The 17,484-nt window shown below is 56.2% G+C and overlaps 8 protein-coding genes across 8 annotated transcripts; 5 read left to right on the top strand and 3 right to left on the bottom strand.

Annotated features, from left to right (window-relative positions):
* Nucleotides 1-255: 255 nt before the first annotated feature.
* MKK02DRAFT_43259 (uncharacterized protein) lies at nucleotides 256-1,036 on the top strand (the record flags this gene model as incomplete). The annotated part of the gene is made up of 4 exons (XM_053092346.1): nucleotides 256-751; nucleotides 826-894; nucleotides 946-978; nucleotides 1,026-1,036. The coding sequence occupies 4 exons, from the start codon at nucleotides 256-258 to the stop codon at nucleotides 1,034-1,036; spliced, it is 609 nt and encodes a 202-aa protein (XP_052947113.1).
* A 145-nt stretch (nucleotides 1,037-1,181) lies between these two features.
* On the bottom strand, nucleotides 1,182-2,486 carry MKK02DRAFT_24401 (uncharacterized protein; the record flags this gene model as incomplete). Its single annotated transcript, XM_053086893.1, has 4 exons — nucleotides 1,182-1,590; nucleotides 1,639-1,709; nucleotides 1,758-2,215; nucleotides 2,285-2,486. Coding segments are annotated over 4 exons (1,140 nt in total), but the record flags the coding sequence as incomplete, so codon positions are not given.
* Nucleotides 2,487-4,584: 2,098 nt separating this feature from the next.
* MKK02DRAFT_32209 (uncharacterized protein) lies at nucleotides 4,585-5,421 on the top strand (the record flags this gene model as incomplete). The annotated part of the gene is made up of 1 exon (XM_053088470.1): nucleotides 4,585-5,421. The coding sequence occupies one exon, from the start codon at nucleotides 4,585-4,587 to the stop codon at nucleotides 5,419-5,421; it is 837 nt and encodes a 278-aa protein (XP_052947111.1).
* A 1,229-nt stretch (nucleotides 5,422-6,650) lies between these two features.
* Nucleotides 6,651-7,526, top strand: MKK02DRAFT_43256 (uncharacterized protein; the record flags this gene model as incomplete). Its single annotated transcript, XM_053092345.1, has 1 exon — nucleotides 6,651-7,526. The coding sequence occupies one exon, from the start codon at nucleotides 6,651-6,653 to the stop codon at nucleotides 7,524-7,526; it is 876 nt and encodes a 291-aa protein (XP_052947110.1).
* A 907-nt stretch (nucleotides 7,527-8,433) lies between these two features.
* Nucleotides 8,434-9,170, top strand: MKK02DRAFT_43255 (uncharacterized protein; the record flags this gene model as incomplete). The annotated part of the gene is made up of 3 exons (XM_053092344.1): nucleotides 8,434-8,657; nucleotides 8,710-9,058; nucleotides 9,108-9,170. 3 exons carry the CDS (start codon nucleotides 8,434-8,436, stop codon nucleotides 9,168-9,170), a joined length of 636 nt encoding a protein of 211 aa, XP_052947109.1.
* A 152-nt stretch (nucleotides 9,171-9,322) lies between these two features.
* On the bottom strand, nucleotides 9,323-11,340 carry MKK02DRAFT_36354 (HAD-like domain-containing protein; the record flags this gene model as incomplete). Its single annotated transcript, XM_053089406.1, has 9 exons — nucleotides 9,323-9,511; nucleotides 9,601-9,729; nucleotides 9,784-9,847; nucleotides 9,896-10,104; nucleotides 10,152-10,254; nucleotides 10,310-10,431; nucleotides 10,487-10,669; nucleotides 10,715-10,731; nucleotides 11,334-11,340. 9 exons carry the CDS (start codon nucleotides 11,338-11,340, stop codon nucleotides 9,323-9,325), a joined length of 1,023 nt encoding a protein of 340 aa, XP_052947108.1.
* A 596-nt stretch (nucleotides 11,341-11,936) lies between these two features.
* Nucleotides 11,937-13,884, top strand: MKK02DRAFT_24388 (rab-GTPase-TBC domain-containing protein; the record flags this gene model as incomplete). Its single annotated transcript, XM_053086890.1, is given in 8 exon segments — nucleotides 11,937-12,096; nucleotides 12,131-12,293; nucleotides 12,360-12,728; nucleotides 12,741-12,867; nucleotides 12,912-13,127; nucleotides 13,193-13,336; nucleotides 13,414-13,579; nucleotides 13,682-13,884. 8 exon segments carry the CDS (start codon nucleotides 11,937-11,939, stop codon nucleotides 13,882-13,884), a joined length of 1,548 nt encoding a protein of 515 aa, XP_052947107.1.
* Nucleotides 13,885-14,001: 117 nt separating this feature from the next.
* MKK02DRAFT_32204 (NMDA receptor-regulated protein 1-domain-containing protein) lies at nucleotides 14,002-17,387 on the bottom strand (the record flags this gene model as incomplete). The annotated part of the gene is made up of 13 exons (XM_053088469.1): nucleotides 14,002-14,477; nucleotides 14,544-14,642; nucleotides 14,698-14,886; nucleotides 14,938-15,009; nucleotides 15,064-15,182; nucleotides 15,238-15,317; nucleotides 15,369-15,497; nucleotides 15,545-15,873; nucleotides 15,906-16,199; nucleotides 16,249-16,735; nucleotides 16,785-17,008; nucleotides 17,057-17,135; nucleotides 17,319-17,387. The coding sequence occupies 13 exons, from the start codon at nucleotides 17,385-17,387 to the stop codon at nucleotides 14,002-14,004; spliced, it is 2,646 nt and encodes an 881-aa protein (XP_052947106.1).
* Between the last annotated feature and the right edge of the window lie 97 nt (nucleotides 17,388-17,484).

Raw genomic sequence — 17,484 nt, 5'->3', positions numbered from 1 at the left:
TACTGGGCGCGAGGCCAGCGCACTTGCTCACAGCCATAGGAGGGAGAGACGCGCATCATCGAGCTGTCCCAGCGCTCCGCCTGGCCTCAGCAGGAGTTGGCTGTAGTTTCAGAGTTTGGCGAGCTAAACGAAGCTTCCGTCGGAAGCAAGATTTCTGGCTCAGGCTGATGAGCGCTGCGCTGAAAGACAGCTTACCTTTGCCTCTCGCCATCTCCCAGCATCTCCCCGCCCTCAGACCTCCTGAAACTCGTAGCCATGGGCAAGAAATCCTCGTCAGCAACCGCTCCAGCCGCCGCGGAACCCGACACCTCCTTCTCCATCGACGACATCTTCGCCTCCAAGCCCAAACCCAAATCCAAAACCCCCATCTCCACATCATCCAACGCCGTCGCTTCCTCCTCTAAGGCTCCCGAGCCAACCAAGAAGAAGAAGAAGAAGGTCAACGTCATACCTGTTTTCATCCCTGATGAGCCATCAGCGTCCGCTGCGGGCGGTGCAGAGGCGATAACGGGCGAAGCGGATCGGAAGAGCAAGAAGGCGAAGGTGTCGGGGTCGGCGTCGGTCTCGTCAGAGCCAACCCGGGTGGTAGAGGAGGTCTTGGATCCTTCTATACCGAGACCAGCTGCACCGTCACATGTGCCAGCTGGGACCTCGGCGGCGACGGGAACGGCGAAAGGAAAGAAGCGGGAAAAGCGGAAAGAGGCGGCTGAGGACGATGAGATGTTTGCGGATTCAAGAGGGACTGGACCCAGTAAGTGCTGCTAAATTTGCCTACCAGACCACGTCCCCCACGTCCAATGAGACCATAGTGCTGATGGCTACTAGGGAGGAAGACAGAAGAGGGTTTCCTGATCTACAAAGAGGCGGAACTGCAGATCGACCCAGAAGCAGGAGGTGAGCTAAATCGTGCTCTTGCACCTGGCCCAAGCACAGCTGACTCAGTAGGCACACCGCTCTGTCCGTTCGATTGCGAATGCTGTAAGTGCTACCGGACCATCCAAGCTCTATCCGACCGCTGACACAAGCAGGCTTCTAATGTGTCGTGTATTGTCATGCATCATCAAGATCGTCGTGTACGAGATGGATCATATACGAATTCCCAGCCCTACCCTTCTCTTCGTGTATGTTGGTCATTAAGCTCGTCTTAGTCGTGTATCGTGCTCTCCGCCGCATCATCTCGCTTATCGCCACCACCGCTTCTTCTTCTCCTGCCCTTGCATCCCCACCATCACCCCCATCCCCTTCGCTTCCTCCTCATCCGCGCAATCCCGATATCCCAGCACAACCCGGCTCTTGCTCCCCTGGGTCGTAATCGTGATCTTACTCCCTTCACCACCTGCGTGCCCTCCCGCCGTGTCATCCTGGGGCCGCAGGAACTCGGGGATCCAGCGCTGCTTGGACGGGTTCCGCCCCGGTATTGCGTTTGGAGCCGGGGTCGGAACGACGTTGGAGGAGAGGGGGGCGATGCTCGTGCTGTAGACGGTTTCGTATGGGTGGGAAATGGGAGAAATGGCTGTTGAGATGGAACGGCAAAAGTGAGGGTCAGGGCCGGGGGTGGTGATATTGATGCCGCCAAGGAAGTTATGGGGTCTGCTATGTCAGCTTCGCTGCTGCAAGTGCACACAACGTCAAGCTCACAGTAGAATCATCACATCGCCCGCTTTGGTATCCACCTTCAGATCGACTTGACGGTTCTCATCCAATTCGATCTGCTCATCAGCTGCGTCACACCCCTTACCCAGCTTATTCGCACTCACCAGATCCAACTTGATCCCACCAGTTCTACTAAAAACCTCCACCCTCGCCCTTCTCCGGCCTTTATCTCTTCCCCACCCCTCCTCCCCCTCCCGTCCACCACAATCAATGACTCCCAACCCCAGCTCGATCGCCCCCTTATCCGTCGCAAACTTGCCATCAGGGGGGACAAACCACCCCTTTGCCAATCTAGCCATCCCATCGACCTGCGCAGCCGTCGCCGCGTCCTTGGCAGCGAGATTGGAGACGGCCTTGTTGGTCATATCGGCGACTTGTTGCGGGATATTGATCAGTGGGTTCCGAAGGCAGGGGTCGAGGAAGTGTGTCGACCAGATGGGAGTACGGCCGTCCGCTTTGAGTACGACGGATTCTTCGGCGGGTCTTCGGGGTTTCGGTGCGGCTGAAGCTGTGGCAGTGGGGGTCTGAAATGGGAATGAGGGAGCACCAGGTGGCGGGCCTGCTGGAGGAACAAAGGCTTGACCGGGGTGAGCGGAGTTGCCTAGGGGCGTCTCGGCAGAGTAATGCTGACTGGAGCCGGACAGGGGAGTGTCGGTGTACTCGCTAGTGCTGCTGCTGCCGTTCGGGTTGGTCGAAGAGGAGGCGACACCATACTGGCGCTGAGGCTGGCGCCGAGGTGGTAGACCAGGTGGAGGAGCTGATAGCTGGGCATAAGCATGCTCGACCGAGCTCTGCGTGAGTTGTGCCGGGATCTGGGGTTTATAGTCCGGTCTACACCATCAGCTTTTCCTTCCGCATCTGCAAAGAACCAAGCAAGCTTACTCCCACCCAGGCGGTTCCTGCGCGGTCAGCTACGTCCTCACTCAGACCAAGACAGCTCGAACTTACAGGAGCAGGCACGTTTGTGGGTACAGCAGGTAACATTCGTCTTCCTCCCGCACTCCCACCCACATATCTGGGATACCCCGGATCGCTCTCATACCCATCCCGCCGTCCCTCCGGCTGTCCAGCTCCGACACCTACCGTCCCCATCCCTGACCCATACACCTCACTCTGCCCCTCTCCCGCCTGAGAATGCGATAACCAGCTCGGCGGTCTTGTACGCTGTATCCCACTCCCACTCCCGCTTCTTTGCCTCTGCTTCTGCTTCCCAACCCCCCACCCATTCTCCGCCGGGTACGTCGACTCTGGGATCATCGATGGACGCTTTGGAAGTTCCGGCGCCTCCTGGGGACCAGAACCAGGGGCGATATACCCATCTTCCAGCGAACTTCCGCTCATTCCCGCGGACAAGTTCAGACTCGTCCGGTGCGCCTCCTGAGCCGCTTGATGTACTGGTGACTGAGGAGGCGTGAGGGAGTGTCCGGCACCTACGCCCGCAAAATTGCTAGCGCCGAAGAAGGGACCACCGCCTGGTCCGACGTCCACCGGGGAGGTCGCGTCGCGTCGGGGCGAGTGGGGATTATCGCCTCGACGGAGATGATGCGATAAGCTCGATGGGGCCTGGTCCGCCTCGAGCACAGACCCGCTGGCGGAGGAGGTGACGCCATATGTGGATGTTGAGGAGGAAGCGGGCTGGCGGAGCTGATTCTGATATGCGAGAGCTGTGGCTTCGCGGTCGAAAGAGAGGGGTTGATATTCCGACAGAGAGAGGGAGCGGGGGCGTTGGGATGGAGCTCGGTTGGGGAGTGAATTCTGTAGAGCTTGAGTCGAGTTGTACACCATCGTCGGCTACTGCACCTCTTGGGGACTACTGCAAAGACTAGGATAGGCTCGATGCAAACGGGACAGGTGATAGCTCACTGAAAGATGCTGCAGCAACGAGAGAGTGGGACGCACCTGACGTCATCAGCGCCGTGCCTGAGTCGGTCGCGTCCAAGGCCCGCCGCTATAGCCGACGACGGACCTTTTAACGGACGCTTTGTATCTCATCATACGCATACGCTAACGATTGTCATCGAAAGTGCGCGGTGATGAGTGAGCCCGGATACCCTAGCGATTGGACGTCTGGGGTACATAGCGCTATCTCAGGGCGCGAAGCGCTGGACTTTCGGTGGAAAGGCCGTGCTGTCGGACACGCGGGCCATACACTAGATGGGTAAGCGGCAGACTAGAGATCTCACACCTCTGACCGACACTAATGAGGCCTTGCCCTACCCATACTGACTGCTGAGCTCGATACAACATCCGAGTCTGACTGGAAGAGGGAAGAATCCCAACGCGCCTGTCACAGCTGACATGTGCGCTGGTGCAGCTCAAGCGCGTGCAACAGTCTCAACGCCTAGCTTAGCATCATGATATCATGACATGGCTATGGGACTCTTCAGAGCTCGGAAGGTTGACATACTGAGCACGTCGTGACTGGCGGTACGACGGCGGCCGTATCGGCTGTACGAGCGATCAGGCGACACAAAGGGAAACGCGGAACCGAGCAGCAAGCACAGCTTTCGTATTGATACGTGTGTCAACAGCGCAATCTAGATCTGCAAGAAAGGACTTACTGAGAGGCGCCCAAGGCTGGCGTAATTACTGAAAAGGCGTGAGAGAGGCACAGCTTACCCCTTGATTGCAATCTAGCACAAAGGGTCCATGGCTTTTGGTGTTTGATTATTCACTCGCAGCCAGTCCAAGGTGTGACCTGACCTTTCTCACAGGCTATATAAGGATGGATGGGAGCCGTTGCAATTCAAGATTTCTTTCCATCATCTAAACTTAACATCCCCCATCTTCACTTCACGTCCGTACCAGTCAATTGATTACCAGCTCACCTTCGACTCGTAGACGTGCCCTCGAGAAAGAGTACGTCTATCACTGCTTATTACTACTTCATGTTTACTCTTCACCATCTCCTGACACAGCTTCAGGTCAGTCATGCGGGGACGCAACACGTACACAACTGTCACCGGACAGATCGCTTGCAATCTGCCGAAGATCCAGATACAAACCACCGGCGATTGCACCTCGGTCGACTCGACGATCGTGAAACGAGACGCGGGAGATGTACGGGACGATGACACACCGAGCAGAGCGGACAGATACGCAATCACCATACCAGCCGAGCACAGAAGCGCATTGGAGGCGGCAAGGGCCTCGGGCAGCGAAGTTCCAGAACTGACGAAAGCATGGGTCGACTTGAAAGATACGATCATCACGGCCGAGGAGGGGGAACTAGCGGAAGGCATGGCGTCTCCCATGTCGATCCTGAAGGGAGCATGGGATACCTTTCAATCTCAGAGCCCGTGGGGTCATCTGCTCACTCACATTCAAGCTCAGTGGATCGAAGGGGGCTCGGAGAGCCTGATGTTCCGCAGGGGTTTGCTGGATGCTGTGACTGACACACTCGCTGCCGACACGTTCCCCAAGGCCTTTATCACCGTCACACCACGGTATGGAGACCTTGGGAAAGAGAAGTCTCGCGTCACATCAGCCATCTTCTCAAAGCGTACTGGGGACACTGAGGGAGAACCTGCCAGTACGGACACAGTGGTCAAATTTGGCGGCCACTATCGCCTGACCTTGAAAAAGCTGGGCGAGTCAGTGAATTCACTGTTGGGAGAAGAATTCCCGGTGCCCGTGCGAGGTGCCGAGGAGATCTGGTTTGCCAACTACCTGCAAGGTCTCCTGACTGAGGGAGACAACGACCGGCTGGGGGTGTACTATCACATCCGAACGGAGGAGGACGGAGTGGAAGCAAGCGCACAGGGCTGACCCCGCTGATGCCTGCCAGCCCCCTTCCTGGTGACGAATATTTTCTTGGCAGCCGGTTCATTTGGAAATTTGGGATGTTTTGAGGCACTAGGCTTGTATATAGCGATGATAGAGAGACTCTGCATGCTGATTGTGACCAGGATGGAGATCTGACAGAATTGTGGGTGGGTCGTTCGTCTCGGTCTGGACTCTGCTGTGACAGTGGGGACCATATCGCCGACAGAGAGCTGTTCCCATTCCGAGGCTCAAGAATCATTATGAAACGGGTAACGATGCGGCCGCGGCTCTGACTGTCATCTGCACTCGAGCTGACCTACGAGATAGTAAAACGCCTTGCCCTTCGATAGCAGTCCAGCATCAGAGGTTCGCGAATCTGATCGATCACGGACTCTGGGGCCACACAGGGCAGAGCTCAGAGCGTGCACAGCTTTTCTGTTCATACGTGTGACAACAACCCAAAGTATAGACCGAGGTGGGGCGTAGAAAGACAGGGCGCGATAACATAAAGGTGTCAGCTGAGCATGAAAACTGCACAGCTCACCCCTGGCCTCGAGCGTATTCCATGTACAATAATAGTGCACAGGAACCATGAATGTTGGTGTCTGAAGATTTGTCGCCAGCAGCTCTCTCAAATTTGAGACACCTATGCTACTTTGGTCTACTCCTGGGATTACTCATGGCCAGTAAATGTCCTCATGAGCGTAATATAGGACAAAGGGCACTCAGAGTGGGGAATCGCTCACCCCCACCCTAAATTTCGAGAAAGCCAACAAGCCATGGCTGAGAGGCAACTCGTTACAAAGCATTGATCTCAGATCAGCACAGCTTTTCTGCTCATGCGTGCGTCAACACTACAATTTAGAACAAAGGGCTTGCTCTGGGGCGCAACGAAATGGCACGATTCTCTCAACAGCAGCAGCTGGCCGTCAAGTCTGCACAGCTTACCCCTTGAGCGCAAGCGAGCATAAAGGATCCCATGAGTGTTTGGGGTTTTGTTTTCGCGGCCAGCAGAGCCCGCCCTGTCTATCGACCGTGCTACATAAGGGCACGCGACGCAATCGTATCCCGTACTTCTCCTCCTACAATCCCTCCACCCACTTCGCATACGTGTCACCTCAGCTGCTTCCAATATCTCACTCACCATCGCAGTCCTGCCGCTGTTCACTCTCAATACTCCTACATCAGTGTACGTCGTTCCACGAGCGTGCCCACTCCCACCTTCTGCGGCCATGAATCCATCATTCTCCTGCACACCCGTCAGCGCTACCACTCATCTTGCCAGCAAGCTCCTCGACTTCAAGATCCACGTCACCGGCAGCTGCTTTGACCACGACTCGTTCATCACCGCAGCTCCTCCCATCACACTGCAAAGCCATCAACGGATCGGGGACCAAGATCTACTCGCCAACTACGCGATTGAAATCCCTTCGAATGTCCGGTGGGACATGGTAGAAGCGAAAGCCCACCGACTGCTGGGTTCAGACGATTTCTCCGTCGACGTTGAGAAGAAGATCGCCTTGTACGATGCATGTCACGCGTTCGCCACCAAGATCGTGACTTCACAGTCCGCTCGCACTTCCCCCGCCCAAGGCGTCGAAGATGCATGGGTTGCGTACAAGGCGAAGAATACGGACTCTCCACTTCCGGACCACATCCTGTGCACGTTCACCTCCACCAGGCCGGAGGGAGCAGACGGGGAGGAGAAGACGGAGGAGACTGAGCGAGTGCTGTGTGACTACGTGACCGCGCAGGCGATCCCCTCCATCGGATGCAGAGCGGAGCTCACAGCCAGTCTTTGCAACACTGCTGGCAAGTCGAGAATCACCAGGACGGCTTGGAAGATTGGCGAAGCAGGGCAAACAGAGGTCAGCGCTGGTGGAGTCCTGCTGGCTGTGGGCCACAAACCGTTTGAGTTTTTTTCGCCAGGAGGAGTGAAGAAAGCAGTGGATGCTCTTCGGAGCACAGAGTTCGACGTCTTCCAGGGGGAGTCTGAGGCTGATAGCTGCGCCACGCACCTGCGAGACGACTTCCTGGCGGCCTCGTTGGAGGGCAGCGCATTCTACGGTGTGCCCATCATCATCCGGATGGCGCCCACGCAGCAATGAGCAATGTTCGAGATGATGCAGCGCCGTCGAACCACCAGGGCGAGGGGATTCAGTTTCTCTTATGCGATTGTATTTGGCAGTAAGAAGAGGCGTGGAGTAGATGCGACGCGAGGTTATGATAGAAGTTGACGGCCGGACCTTGCCTGGAAACTTGCGGGTATGCCGTACAGAAGCTCAATTGTCTGATCAGTCTGCCTTTTGAAGCAGTATGATTCAGAGGATTGCTCCTGCGAGCACAAATGTGTTACCATCATTGACATGAGTGGGGGCCACACCGGCCTCTGCTGGATCCCAAAGCCTGTGCATCCGAGACATTCATCCGACTCCTCGGCAAACATGCCCTGAACAAGGTACATCGCCTACACATCTTCCTTGGAGATGACAAACCACTTAAAGCGCACGAGCTCTCCTTCAGGCCCTCAAGGCCAGCCACAGCCTTCGCGCTCTGAGTCGTCTGCCTGTCGGCGCGGCGCTCTTCCACGATGTGCTGTGAGGTATGCGGTGCAGCGTGTTTCATCTTGTTTCAGCTTGCCCGCCAAAGAACCTGTATGCTTACGGCACCGCGATCGACAAAGCGGGCCAAAGGCACACACACAGACACGGAATGTTTCAGCCCCCGGCATGTGTGTAGCTGTACCCCCACGCGGAGCGCTCGCCCGTTATGTTTACACAGCACAAGGCAGACCTTTTTGCAGATCTCGCACTGCCCTTCGCACTGCCCCCTCTGATCAGCACACAATGGGGGTCTGCGCGCAAAGGGGGGCCATGCGGTACATGGATCCGCCGATCGTCTATATAAGCCAGGCAAATTTCCGCCCAACATTTTCATCCATTCACTATCAGTTCTTCACCCTCACTGCCATCTCCACTCATCAACATTCCCCATAGTCCCCTCCAATACCCCACAATGCTGTTCGCAATCCTCCTCGCTCTCGTCCCATTCGCGCTCGCCGCTCCTACCCCAGACATGTCCACCAGCTCCTCCTGCCCCGTCAGTTCCATCGAAGTTCCCATCATCCCCGGTATCGAGCGAGCAGCCGGCGAACAGACCATCTTCAGTACTGTCGGACGCGGGGTCCAGAACTACACCTGTACCGCCGGAAAATGGCTCAGCGCTGGAGCGCTCGCAGAGTGAGTACACTATCACTCAACCTCCTTTCTCCGATCCGCGCTCATAAAACAGCCTGTACGACATGTCATGCATGTCCACGGTCCTCTCTCCTCTCTTCAACATCAACCAAACCAGCACCGCCATCGCCTTCGGAGCCCTCCAAGCCATTCCCTTCCCCGCTACCGACCCCTCCCTCGTCAAATTCGACCACTTCTTCGTCCGTACCGCCGCGGGCGGGATTGCACCTGCCTTCCGGGACTCGCGGGTCGGGATCGAGGTCGTCGGGTCGCTCATTAGCAGGGCGGACTCTCCGGCGGGCAACGTGACGACTATCCCTTGGTTGCATTTGACGGCGGCGTCGGGGATGCTGTCCAAGGGTGTTTTCAGGACGCATACCATTGGTGGTCAGGCTCCTCCTTCGGTAAGTTAGATCTTACACTGTTGTATCGGGATGCGCTGACCTTCTTTAGTGTGCGGCCGAGGGCAGGAGCTTGAGCGTCCCCTATACCGCCATGTACTACTTCACCGCATGACCTAGACCATGTTCGATAGATAGACTATAATAGACAAGGACAGTTAGATTTTTTAACGAATTACGCCCATAACCCATATTCTCTATACTCTATGACATGTACGCATCTGTGACCACCTCAGCTCCGCCATGTTCCCTGTTCTCCTTTCCCGATTACACCAGACCCTCCCGCTTCAACGCCCACATCACGCCATCCTCCACGTTATCCACGATCTGCGTAGGCCGATGAGCCGGTTCCCCGCCAGCGTAGACACCTGTCCGGACGAGGAGCGAGACCCAGCCATAGGCGTTGGCGCCTGCTATATCTGATGCGGGATTATCTGCTGGATCAGCTGGTTCCCCCTGCCTTGTTCGACCGTGACTGACCTCCGATCATGTATCTCAGTTGTCAGCTTCATCGCCTGCTTCGTGGAGAGACGAGAAGCTTACACGCTAAGGGGATCTGCTGGGTTCCCGCCGATATCGGCAAGATGCCGCCTAAGCATACTCTCTGCGAATTTGTAGGTCGTTGTATGTGGTTTACCGAATTGAGTATAGGGGAGGTCGCACCCCGTCAACTCCTATGAAGTCAGCCTTATGCCAACGAGATCTCCGCAACGAACAAAACAGCTAACCTTGTAGACCGCGTCCAGTCCGGTCCGGAAAGCCCCCATCCCAAACCGAGGTACAGGATAGTCTCTACCTCGTCAGCTCTGCCTCAAACCCATCACGAGAGCATCAGCTCACGTTGGCCAAATGAAGTCCGGGTTGGTCAGAATGAGCGGGATCTCCTTCCCGTCCGGCACACCCTTCTTCCTCTGCCTCTGCGTCCCCATTCGCCCTCCATCCGAGTTGAGCAGCTCGGTAATGACCTGTGTCGCCAGGGCCCAGTCGAGGCCCGCATCGTGAATGACGAAGATGGCTGAAAAGGGGATATTCGAGAAGTCTATGTCGCGCTGGAAGGGTCAGCTCTGCTCTCGTCTACATGACTCCAATAGCTCACTCGTACGAAGCTCTCCTCGGCTGCTGTGAGGTGGTACCGATCCCATACGTTCCCTCGCCATGCGACCAGGTCTTGCAGGAGGTACGCCTGTTTGAGACCATACCTGAAGTATCAGCTCAATCCGCCCGCTTCATCCAGACGGCATAGCTAAGTCTCACGAGTGTGCAACAGATCTCGCCGCGTCCCCCTCGCCTCCGCAGACCAGAACAGGCTTATCCCTGTATTCGCTAACATAGTCCTGTAGGGGCGTGTGTGATTGAACCAGTTGATTCTTGCTAAACTGGCCAGGTCAGCCAGATCCCCGAGCTTTCCTCTCCAACAGACAGATAGCTCACTTGTACTCCAAAGTCCCCCTCTAGTGCTTTTAGGCGCTCATCTTCCGTCTGCCCACCTCCATTCGTCATGAGCAAAAACGGTACTTTTTGAGCGAGTACCTCTGGCGTTCGGCCCGAGAGGACATTGAGGACCCTATTTGCTCCGGGCAGGATATGGCTTTTACCATGTTTCAGTACCCCGTCCTATCTGTCAGTAGCGTCAGTATAGGGATAGCGAGAGGGACGCACGATATCGAACGCGAAAGCTGTTCGGGCTGGTCGAGGAGGTTCCGATCGGAGGTACCGGACTTGCTGTCGAGGAGCTCTCTTCGGTCGGAGAGAAGCTGCGACCACTTCCTGACCAATCGACCGGACGCTCGTACGTATGCTCATCTTGTCTGGGTCCTAGGTAGATGTACAATTGACACTACCTCTGCACCTTGCATCTATGATGTGGACCTGCCCCACGGACCTCCACTTTGGCTCAGACACCAAAAAGAGAGAACAACCTGCCTACATCATCTATGTCTTGCCTACATCTGTCGGAGTAGTAGTGTCCTGTCGCTACCGCACCATCTCTTCCGCTCCTCCTCTCCTAGAAGCCTCTCAAATCCGCCCAGAACAACTCCCTCCTCGTCACAACTCAGGATCCCCAGCTCGATCCCCTCCCCCCAAAATGTCCGCCCCATTCGCCCAACACCCGTACCGCGAGTCCCGCGTCGAATCTGCCGAGACAGCAGAGGACATCTTTGATATGTACGGTGCCGGCGGCGGAGGCGGGAGTTCTGTCGGCGGGAGAGAAAGCTGGGCATCTGGCGCTCCAGTCGGCGTGGCGCTGGGCGATCCCAGCTCGGATACGGAGACGGACCGGCCATCTTCGTCTACTTTTAGGAAGGGGAATCGCGATTCGCTCGGTCCTCCTATACAATCCGATCTTCGGCGGAATGGGAGTGGAAGTGGAAGTGGGCGCTCTTCTCCGGCGAGACATAATGGTGACGGGGACGGGCAAGGACAGGGACAAGGATATCGGCTATCCCAATTACCGCCCCGGGCGGACGTGGAGGAATTGGAAGACGAGGCGCACACTCCCGCAACCCAGCACTCATGGGATGGACCCATGGCGGCCCTCTCGAAGCGTATGAGCGGGATGTCGAGCGCTTCGTCCCTAGGCGAATCGCCTGCTGGGCCCGTCCGGCGGCTGAGGGAAGAAGGGCAGGGATTGGGGATTGGGCTGGAAAGGGATAAACGCCATTCATACGGGAACAGCTATACCCCCGAGGTCTTGGATGGTCCAAGCTCCAGTTCCGATCCCAACTTCGGCACTGGCTCTGGGTCAGGCTCAGGCTCAGTCTCTGCCCCTGCCTCGGTACGAAAACCTCTCCCTACCGTCACCGTCACGCCCGATATGACGCCCACTCGCGCCCGCCAACAACAGGCCTCTGTATCAGGCGACGACTCCCGTAGAGTGTCCATGCTCTCTTCCTCTACTTCCGACTCGCCCTCCCTGAGTCGTCTCACACCGAGATTATCAGGCGGATACGGGAATGGGAATAGAAGTATGAGCCAAGCGAGCTTTGGGAGTAGCCAGTACCCCGGTGAAGACCCCGAGGCTTTTCGCATCCGGTCGACATGTAAGTATAGGCCCTGGGATAGCGCTGATGATAGATGCGAGACTAGAGTCGGAAGGCGTACATGGGGACGGATACCTACCAGGGGTAGAGCGGACGCGGGGCGGGCCGAATGTCGGTAAGAGAGCGACAATGATGGAGGCGCAGAAGGGGGAGGCGGTAGGTGAGAAGGAGAGGGGATTTCTGTCCAGTCTGGATCGGTATGTCCGCTCTCCGCTTCTGCTTCTACCTTTTGCGTCTATGATCCAAGCCCGAGCTCATGGTAGATATGGCTTCATCTCTGAATCCGTCCGAAATCGGTCTGAATCCCGCCTAGCTCTAATACCTACCGCCCCCCTCCTCAAGATACCCAAACTCCCCTCGACCTCCCCGCTCGCTGGTCAGCCCCGCGTAGATCCACCCCCGCCCGGACCGGGAGGTGGAGATGGGCCGTCTCCCCGCCAGCCGCCAGCAAGGGGCGAGGCCGAGTCGGAGAGCTCAAAGCGGAAAGAGACGGAGAGGGTGGAGAAGTGGATGCGGATGATGGGGGTCCAGAGACGGGAAGGTGGTAATGCGGTCGAGTGGAGCTGGAAAGATGAGGGGACGACCAAGGTGGGTATCTTCTGTAAAGATATGAGAGGAAGAAGGCTGATACCGTAGTTGCGGAGAAGGGTGTATAAGGGTATTCCAGATAGATGGCGTATGGCGGCCTGGTGGACACTTGCCGAGGCGCGCTCGGGGGAACATCACGGGAAAGGCAAGAAGAAGGCCGAAGAATTGTGTTTCGATTACCGAGTCAGTCTACCTCGGGCCAGTAGAGAGGAAAGCTGACACGTCAGAACTCAATTGACCTCCCCTCTTCCTTCGACGTCCAAATCGACCTAGACGTCCCCCGGACAATATCGGGCCATACGCTATTCATGACCCGGTATGGCGCCGGGCAGCGATCTCTCTTTCACGTCCTACATTGCTTTGCGATGCTCTGCGATACATGCGGGTACTGCCAGGGTATGGGGCCTATTGCCGCTACTTTGCTGTGCTACTTTGATCCAGAGGTGAGCTGTCATGTCCTCCATTAAGCCAATTTCCACCATGGAGAATGAGAAGCTGATCCTGATAGCGGGTGTATGCCCTCATGGTCCGCCTGCATGACGTATATGGGATGCACGATATCTTTGGTCCGGGCTTCCCGGGGCTGTTGGAGGCGTTCTACGTACAAGAGAGGCTGATGGAGTGGTTGATGCCAGACGTCTACAAGTCATTCGTGAGCTACCTCTAACCCATCTGCTGTACTTTGATCAAGTACGGGATCGAGCGAGGAGATCAAGCTGACGCCCGAAGCAAAAGAACATGATCTCCTCCTCGTCCTGGGGTACAAAGTGGTATATCACCTTGTTTGTCAACACTATCCCCTTTTCTCAGCAACTTCGGATATGGGACGCGATGTTTCTGGATGGGCGGGATGTGATGATTATGGCTTCTGTGGCCATTCTCTGGAGTTTCAGAGGTTCGTCCACTCTCTCTCACCACCAACAACTCCCTGTACCGAGCCTTGCCTCTCGGCTCGTCTCTTTGCGATGCGCAGTGAGGAACTCAGGCTGATCATCAGACCTCCTAGCAGCCCCCACCGCCAACTTCGAATCCATCTTATCCCTCCTCTCGAGCTTCTTTGTCGCAGAGGACGAAGACAAATTTATGCGTTGGATCAAACGTATGATTCATCAGCCAGGGATGAAGTCCCGGATGGACGGATGGAGGGCAGAGTGGCATACACTCGTCAGGGAGGGAAAGGACAGGGATGCCTTATTGTAGCTATACCGTAGGTCAGGCTGATCGGTCGATCTCGGGGATGCATCTACACATGCATTTGCCTGCTGCCTGCTACTGGTCGCTTGGCGCAATGTACCCTCTACCCTCTAATTACCTTATCTACACATCCGCCTTGACCCCATTGGCCTCCGCCGTCCCATTCACCTCTTTCGCCCTCCTCGCCTCCACCTCCTCCTTACTACTAAACACCCCCGCAAGCGGTACTCGTCCCCTACACAACCCCTTGAAAGCCTGCACCTCCCCCTCCGTCCCCTGAAGCGCCTTCAACACCTCAATACCCCTCCGCATCGCCCCAATCTCCGGGTGGATATCCGGACCCGCCATCTTCTCCAAGATCGCAATCACCTCTTTCCGCTCTCCTCCCGTCAAAGCTTTCTTCTCTTGCGTGGGTGTGGATGAAGCGGAGAGGACGGCGATGAGTCCCTGGGCGGCACCGAGGATATGTGAAGGGGAAGAGGAGTGGCGCGTGAGAAAGTCGGCGGTGAAGTCGCGAGGGGAGGAGGATATGATGCTGAGAATGGGGAGACGGTCCGTGAATGCTGTTTTGAGCGCATCGGGGACGTCTGATGATGGTACTGTCGGTGTAAGCTTGACTCTCATCCGTGAGAACAACAGGAACCGAGAGAATGCACACAACTCACGAGCTTGCGCAAATGTGACGAGCTGCCTGTGCAGAGTAGGGTCCTCCGCGTCGAGACTATAAGCAGCCAGCAAGCACTTGTACGCGGCCGGCCAGCGTTCTATGCCGTCAGCTCTTGCCTTGTAGCCCAGGTCACCGCTTTCGGCTGAGCTCACTTCTCCTCATCTCAATCTCGAACCCAGAAGTCCACGTCTCCACCCGCCCACTCGCCATCCGCTCGAGTGGTACCCAGAGCTTGTACGCATCCTCCAATGGCGTTTCCGTCTTGATGAGTAATTCACCGGTCGGATCTGGGTCGGGGGCGGGTGTGTCCTCTTTCTTGGCGTCTCCCGATGCGGCGGCGGCTGAAAGGTCAGCTTGTAGTTTCCCATCAAGAAGGGGCGAGAGAAGCTTACCCTTCTTGGCCTTTTGATCAGCTTTTTGAGCCTTCTTAGCTGCCTTTTTACGTTCTGCTTCTTCTTCCGGTGCTGTACTCGTAAGCTACCTGCGTGCGGCAAGTCAATGCGTCCGAGCCAACTTACATAGCTTCTCCTCCGTCAAGCTGGGATCATCGTGAATCGACGTATAAATCTCAATCGCAGCCACCGCCGACTTGAAGTAGGCCGGATGTGATCGCAGTTGGTCTTCATACCGCATCAACCTGGGATATCAGCTCTTCGCACACCTGACGTCAAGGGACGCATTTCTGAGCTCACGAGAGGTAGGCAGATATGGTCATTCGGCGCAAGCAATACGTGTGAAAGTCGTATTGATCGTCTTCGTAATCTTGGAACACCTACTCCATCAGCTCTACCCCTGGGCTCAAGGCCTGGACAGCTGGACATACCGTCGCTGTAGCCTGATATCGCTTCAACGCCATCGCCAAATTCCCATTTCGGCGATACGAGTCCCCTTCTTCTTGCAAGAACCAAAGACACTGCAGGTCCGTCAAGTCCGACATCGCCGAGATATCCTTCTATTCCCGTCAGCCCCTTTCCTCATATTCAGACCCGCCTGGCTGACCTTTGTAAACATAGCCAAGAGCTCTTCCGCCTTCTTGACCTCCCCAGCTCTCAACCAATACTTTGCCGCCTTGCCATTCAAGAACCTATCTTGCCCATCTAGGAGACGCGCCTCTTCCATCGTCTCTGCCGCGCCCATAATATCGCCCGCGCGCTTCAAAACCATCGCTTTGGCCATGTACACTTCAGGTAATGTCGGGGTATGTTTCAAGGCGATCTCGAGGAGGTCGAGCGAGCGCTTGAAGGAGGGGTTTGGGTGGAGGGGGTGAGAGAGGTGAAGGGCGAGGTAGTAGTATGCCCAAAGAAGGGTCGTGGGTGGTGCGACGGAGTCTGAGGTCAGTGATGTTATGACGTGGACGTACCGTCATCGTGCAGACTGGAATCCTTCTGTAGTGATTCAATCAACTCTTCGACTATTTCGCCAACGGCAGCCATCTTTTCGGGGTTTTGGTAGAGCGACTTGACGTCGACAAAGAGGGAGGGGATCCCCTTTTCGAGGCCGTTGATGAGATATGGCTTGACTCGTGTGCGGAATTCTGAGCCGGATGAGACGGTGAGAGCCATGCGCTTGGGGACGGTCGATTTGGGGTAGGTCTGTGCGAATTGGTCAAGCTCCGCTAGGACTCCGGATGTGGTCTGCTCAGACGGAGATGAAGCTACAATATGAGCTACAGTCGACAGATCTTGAAGGACACAACAACTCACCGACATCCAATCCCTTCGCGCGGAGGTATCCCGTATAGTACCCTAGATTATCCGGATTTTGCTTGATCAACTCCCTGTACGCCTCTACCGCCTCCTCCATCCTCCCCAGCTTACTCAGCATCTCCGCCCTCAGCTGCGTCACCTCCCCTCTCGGACTCAATATCTTCCCCCTGATCGCTCTGTCCAATCTCCGGAGTCCATCACCATCGCGCCCCATCTCCATGCACACCTTGACCACATTCAACATGATTTGCGCCTTCTCGGACGGACTCGCCCCGTCTGCGTTGATCGTCCCTACCATCGCATCGTACAGCTCCAGAGCCTCCTCATTGTTCCCGTTCAGTTGGTGCGCGACCATGAGACCGAGCCAAGACGAACGGACGTTGGGGCGAAGGAGGAAGTAGTGGTGTCGTGCAGCGACGGCGGCTTCGTATTGACGAGTGTGAAGGTAGAGGGATATGGAATCGCGAATGATGGGAAGGTTGTCCTAGTATGTCAGCTACAGGTCCGGTGATGCGGACGGTTCAGATACCCACACTGTCCTGTTTCCGAGCCATAGCAAACGCTCGACTGGCCTCTTCCCAGTCTTTCCGCCCCTTCGCCATGATACCCAGCACGTGCCAGGTGATATGACTCGTGATGTCCTTCTTGACGGCCGTCTTGGCCATAGCCTCCGCCTCGTCCTGCTTCGGCTGCGATGCGGCCGTTGCGGGCATAGGAAGGCCAGAGAACAGTGTGAGTGCTTTCAGAGCGAGGGTTTCTAGGAGATCAGCTATAGTCCATAAAGCGTACAGACAAGTCAGCTGACCTCCATGGTTCGGAAATTTCTTCAGGATGGAGTCGGCAGCTTTGATGCCCTTCTTGTACTGCTTGTGCTCATATTGAACCTAGAATGTCAGCTCCTTTCAGCTTGTGAGGCTTGTGCAGATTCTATCGCAGTCCCATCGAGCCATCGAGGCACCCGCTTGGTTCCTCCCCTTGGCTGGACTCTCATGGCAACGGTAAGGCCTGCGCCTCGTCGTCCACACCCTCGTGCGAGCTGACGACCAAGCTGAAGGAGCCAGACTCACCAAGAGCTCCTTGAACAGCTTGGCCTCCTTATCGGGGAGCTGACGATGCTTGGGCGGTGCGCTGGCCATACTGGGCTTTACTCTCCGTGTATCTGGTGGGCAAGTGGCTGTAAGGTCAAGCTATGATAGCTTCGGACTGTAGATGTTGGAGATGGAGGTAGGTGAG

The sequence above is a fragment of the Dioszegia hungarica genome, assembly GCF_025882075.1.
Source record: "Dioszegia hungarica strain PDD-24b-2 chromosome Unknown MKK02contig_7, whole genome shotgun sequence".
Classification (NCBI taxonomy): Eukaryota; Fungi; Basidiomycota; class Tremellomycetes; order Tremellales; family Bulleribasidiaceae; genus Dioszegia; species Dioszegia hungarica.
This window is presented reverse-complemented; position numbering and strand designations above follow the sequence as displayed.